At 37.8% G+C, this 5,639-nt stretch overlaps 1 protein-coding gene across 2 annotated transcripts in view; it reads left to right on the plus strand.

Moving 5' to 3' along the window:
* The window catches only part of LOC108575613 (fasciclin-2), a 172,044-nt gene extending 166,405 nt beyond the window's left edge, over window positions 1–5,639 (plus strand). The window contains exons 7-10 of one of the 2 annotated variants that reach the window (XM_017938442.1): window positions 1,189–1,320; window positions 2,693–2,762; window positions 3,723–3,848; window positions 4,926–5,639. In XM_017938442.1, coding sequence (XP_017793931.1) covers window positions 1,189–1,320; window positions 2,693–2,762; window positions 3,723–3,848; window positions 4,926–5,067 — 470 coding nt within the window. In that variant the 3' untranslated portion in view covers window positions 5,068–5,639. The remainder of the gene's footprint in view (window positions 1–1,188; window positions 1,321–2,692; window positions 2,763–3,722; window positions 3,849–4,925) is intronic. The other variant, XM_017938443.1, reaches the window with a different exon arrangement.

The raw sequence follows: 5,639 nt of genomic DNA on the forward strand, positions 1-5,639 counted from the left end.
TACGTTGTTCGCTTTGGTTTGGTTTGATTTTGGTGTTGTGTTTGGTTCCTTACGTGTCTAAGCTTTGATGAAAACGGATTTTTGGCACTTCCCCAGAACCCCCCGCCGATCTTGTTTCTTTTCAGGAGACTAAAATTAATCGTTCGCGTAACGCGGTTTGGTGATGTGAATTTCGGTGTCCTGTGTACGATGGAACTCTTGTGTCTGGCTCTTTGCTACTGGGGAAACACGTGTAATCTAGAGATCGAGTAGCATCGTCAGATATACTGGGTGAGCCACGTTCAAAAGGCCTAATTACCTTCTCTGACTATGGCGATGCGAGAAAATTTTGATGCGTAGTTTAAACGGCTTCAAAGGCGCGAATAACACGGAAGACAAATTTTTTTTTCAACTGTATGTTGCAGCAGAACATTGACGTGCGTTTAAACGTGCATGACAACGTGACCTTAAAACTGCCGTTCATTTTTCGCAATTTCTTTCGTCAAACAAATTTCTCTTCCATTTTATACATCCTTTGAAGCTACTTAAATTACGTGTAAAAATTTTCTCGTACCGACATAGTTAGAGAGGATAATTGGGTGGCCTGTTTTACGTGGCTCACCGTGTATACGAAGTGTTTGTCGAGATCGAAGCGGGGTTTAGAGGGTTTCTTTGCCATACAGAATTTTTCGAGGGTATAAAGTTTGAAAAGAAAAATCGCTCTTGCGGTATTTTTTGCCTAATAACGAGGCAACGTTCAAGTGTTGGAGAATTAAATTTGAAAAAGAGGATTAACGTGTTAAAATATGCAAAAGTGTGTTCTGACGATATTCGAGGAAACGGGGTATAATTGTTATTAGAAACTATGGAAATTTGTCATTTTTTGCAATAAAATCTTACATCGTATATATTAGAATTTTAATTTCTTATTAGACTTTTCAAATACCTGAATATTTTTACGTGGCAAAAAACTTTCGAAATCTCGTTAAATACGTAACGGGAGGATCGAAATTTATATTACTTTTAATTGGTAATTTACCGGTATATGTAAATCTTAAGCATTAGTTTAACGCGTTCGCAGAATAATTTGGGATTTCTTTCTTTATCATCACCAAACATCGTTAAGTAATGCTTCTGCACTAACGGATTGCAAAAAATGTGTATACTTATTGCGACAATTTATCTGACATGTTATTCTTATCCTTCAAGGTATAGACACCACCGTGGTTCATCATCAAGGACCCCTGATATCAAGCGCGGCCATAATCGGTATCGTGATCGCTGTACTGTTCATTATTATTGTCGTGATCGATGTTATCTGCTGTTGCGCGCATAAGACAGGTGAGAATATTTTTCAAATTTAACAAAAAAAGTTCATTCTGCGCTGCAATTTCAAACTGGATCAAGTTGATGTAACTTTGACCTAATTCAACTTAGTTTAAATTACGCGTTAGGTATGCGCAAATTTTTCCACCGTTTGCAAATCGGTAGCGTTTAAAAGACACTGCGCGTTTCTTTTCATAATTGGTATTTAGGACAGTACTGCAGTGAATTCAGGATGATGATTATGGTATTAATGTTATATTATTGGTATTTTTATTAAAAATATTTTGATTTTATTTTGATAACGACTAATTAGAAATGCAAAAAAAATAAATACACATTTTCTGAAACTTTTGTGTAATAACCTAAATCGAAAGCAAAATTGGAATGCAACGTTCACATAGGGAAAGTTAAATAATTACACCGGGAATATTGAAATTACAATGTGCAAACATATTTAAGCCAGAAACATAAATTCACGAGAAGTGTAATATTAAGCAAAAGTGTCATATGAATTCATTAGCAATTGCATCAAGAGCATTTAAACATGGAACATATATATATATATTTCACTGAGATTTCAATATAAACGTATCTAAAATAGCGACATATCGTAACGTTGCAAACGTAATGAATTTATCGGGATTGCCGTCCTGCGTGTATTTGAAATTGCAAGCTAGATTTATCTAAAATTACAACGCTAATTTGCCTGATGCAGCAGCATGAATTTATCTGAAATTGCTCGCGGCATAAACTTGTTTGAAATTGCAACGTGAATTTATCTGAAAGTGCAACTGTAAATCTAGCTGAAATTGCAACGCTAATTTGCGCCGAGTCGTGTCGCATAAAATTTATTAGGATTTAGAAAGTGGATTTCATCGAGAAAATAATAAAAACAAAACTAAGAATGCTTGAGAAAGAAATTAACGTACGATCCATCTTGTTTATTTTGTTAAATTTTGTAAAATCGAAGAGAAAGGGAAACTAAGAATATTTAAGGGAGAAATGAACGATCGATAGATCCTGATTATTTTATAAAATTTTGGAAAATCGAAAAAAAAGGGAGACTAAGAATATTTAAGGGAGAAATTAACGATAGATCCTGATTATTTTATAAAATTTTTGAAAACTAGAGAAAAAGGGGAAACTAAGAATATTTAAGTAAGAAATTAACGATCGATAGATCCTGATTATTTTATAAAATTTTGGAAAATCGAAAAAAAAGGGAGACTAAGAATATTTAAGGGAGAAATTAACGATAGATCCTGATTATTTTATAAAATTTTTGAAAACTGGAGAGAAAAAAGGAAAACTAAGAATATTTAAGGGAGAAATGAACTTACGATCGATCTTCATTTTCTCAAATTTTGTAAAAAAAATGTTGTTACAGGAATCATATATTACGCCTGCGAGCGATCTCGTCGGAAACCAGTGGACGAAGAGGACGCAAAACTTGGCAGGTGAGACTCATTCCAATCGAATTCTTTCACACGCCGCCACACGTACACACGAAACATTCTCTCAATATTCAAATCGATTTACTCTCGACCTCCTTGTACACGTTACATATATTTTACATTGTGCTTTGGCAAGTCTTTGGCGCTATATTTACCGTGTCATCGAACTTTCCACCCACCATTTGAACATCGCACTCTATAACCACCGTGAATCTCTTTTTCTTTCACCAACCGAACGATTTTTCGCGACACGAATCGAAATTCCCGCGCGCGCGCCACTCGTGACTAACGTGCGAATTAGTCCACGGAACGTTGAACTCCGAAAAAGCGATCGATTTGTAATATTTCGTGAGAAACACCCCGATTTCTTCTAAAGCCAAATTTTTTCGAAGAATATCTCAGTAGTGTTCGTTAAAAACAAATTTTTCATCGAAGCAACTTACGTCTTTTCAATTTTCGATTAAAATTTTTGGTTAAGTTTGTTCGAAATTCGGGAAAAATGTGAGGATAAAAATTAACGAAAAATATTTCAATATCTACTATTATTTTATTTCAAATATTTCAGTAAATCACTTTAATAACGAGTTTTATTCGTTTCTTTGCATTTCGGGTATTCAGATGTTTCTATTGAAATACATGAATTCGAATTGTCAAGGCTTTCCCGCGATAGCCCAGTCCTTTCAGTCTGAACCGTGGAGCAGAGTACTGAATAAAAAGCTAAACGACCATACAGAGAAGCCTTTACAGTTCGAATTTAATGGACACTCAACAAATCGGAACCGAGTATCCTTTATCGCGTTCTCATTGGACCTTCGCTTTCGAGCCGGAGCTACATTTGTCCCGCAAAAAATAGTAGAGTGTTCCGTGGTTAAATGGTCCGGTTAACTCGTTAGAACCTAGCCCGCCAATAGGAGACACTTTGACCCTCTCGCATCTGTCTCTTTTTTTTTTCTTTACCGGTAGTCTTTACGGTTGGCGGTTTCCATTGCCGTATTGCGACCAAAAAATGGCCAATGTCGCCGGGGTCACGGCCGTCCAAGACTCGGGTAGTGGAAAAAATACCATTAGATTGGTCAAACACACTGCCATGTAAGAAAGATACATAAGTGAAAATCAGTAAGAAGCATGGCCCCTCTCGAAGGGGCTCTGACACGGCTTTCAACTTGGCATGATGTTTTTTTTTTTCGTTTTGTTTTCATTTCTTTAACGTTCTCCGACCTTCCTCGTCTTTTTTCTTCTGTTTGTTTTCGTTTTTTTTTTTCTTCGACTCCTCGATGCCGGTAAAGAAGCTGGAACGATTCGAGAACATATGGCATCATGGAGGCGAAATTGGCGGGATAACCGTCGATAAAACAGAATTGCAGCATGAAACTTTGTCTGTTCTTCATTTGTCATTTTCCCTCCATTTTTCCCTGTTATATAATGTTTTGCCGCCAACCATTTTTCATACAAGAGAACACTGTACATTATTCACCATGTTCAGTTCATTAAACGTTTACTTGTTCCTCCTTTACCTCTTTCTCCACTCTCTTTATCTCTCTCTCTCTCTACGCGCGCTGCATAAACTATCGCCATTACTCGCTCGTGCTTTGGCTATGCTGCATGAGATATCAACACTCTGAAGTGATATTAATTGCTCGTTAACTACGTAGCACACTCACCACCATTCGCTCTAATTTACCCTGCTCTATTCGACCATGGATCATGAAACTAGGTAATTCAATTTCATTGCCTCGTGAAAAAGGTTACCGTGAAGACCGGAGTATTTTTCACTCGTAAATAAAGCACCTCACCGTATGAACTCCCGAAATGTGTGTACGTTTAATGACATTTCGAGTACTTACCTTTTTTTTCGTGAATGTTTCTTCCACCCCGCAGACGTTTTCCATTCAGCTACAATCATACTCCTTGCGTTTATTTATATTCACTTCACACCGTATGTTATAAACCACGCGACGAGGATAAACGAATATAGGAACGATACTCCTGTTGCAAATACACAATACTAACGAGTGATGGCATGCATTATGCGTATTATTCGATGTTGTATTACGCGCCGCATCTCTCGAAGTGCTCTTTTATGCCCAGTACTAGAAGTAACCTTAAAGAACCATTTGACAAATCGTCTTCCATTAATAACCGTGCGTTTTTGTTGAAACATTTTAGAGATGAGAAGGAGCCACTGAAGGAAGAGAAGAAAATCACACCGATCATTGACTCAGGTCTGCGCCGAGAGACATCTATCACCTTCGACGGGAAGAGATCCGTTTCAAAGACCGGTTTCGTCGGCAAGGATTCAGCTGTCTAGATATTCTTCCGGCGTACTAGATTGTAAATCACCGTGGAAATACTATTTCTGGCCAAAGTGTTCTCGAACGATACCGAAAAGTAAGCCCGTACATCCTGAAACATACACGTAGGGAACAGAGTTTCGCGATTGTCAAGAACCTTTTTCCTTTCTCGAGTTCGAAACGATTCGCAACGCCATTCGGGATTTACGCGGGAACATAGAATAACGACATGCTCGAGACGAGATCTCGTTCTATGTACTTTTTTTTCAAGCGAGACACGATGCGCCATCTTTCACCGCGATCAAACAATACAAAATCGCGTTCGACTGCTTCATCCACGAAATAACTAATGACCGACGTGACGATTCACGCGTACATTCTCGTCCGTCCTCTTTCCTCGAGGACACGACAGAAAGATTGTAGCATTTAATTCGTAGGCCCGCACATTACCAATTTGCTCGATACGAAATTGTTCTGCACCGTATGATTTTCGCGAGTCCCGATAGTTTTACGTCTATTTTGTAACAGTAAGTGACGAATCCTTATGATAAATAAATCTCTCTTTCTCCCCCCTCCCTCGTCAATGTAT

Source organism: Habropoda laboriosa, unplaced genomic scaffold, assembly GCF_001263275.1.
Source record: "Habropoda laboriosa isolate 0110345459 unplaced genomic scaffold, ASM126327v1 scaffold186, whole genome shotgun sequence".
NCBI lineage: Eukaryota > Metazoa > Arthropoda > Insecta > Hymenoptera > Apidae > Habropoda > Habropoda laboriosa.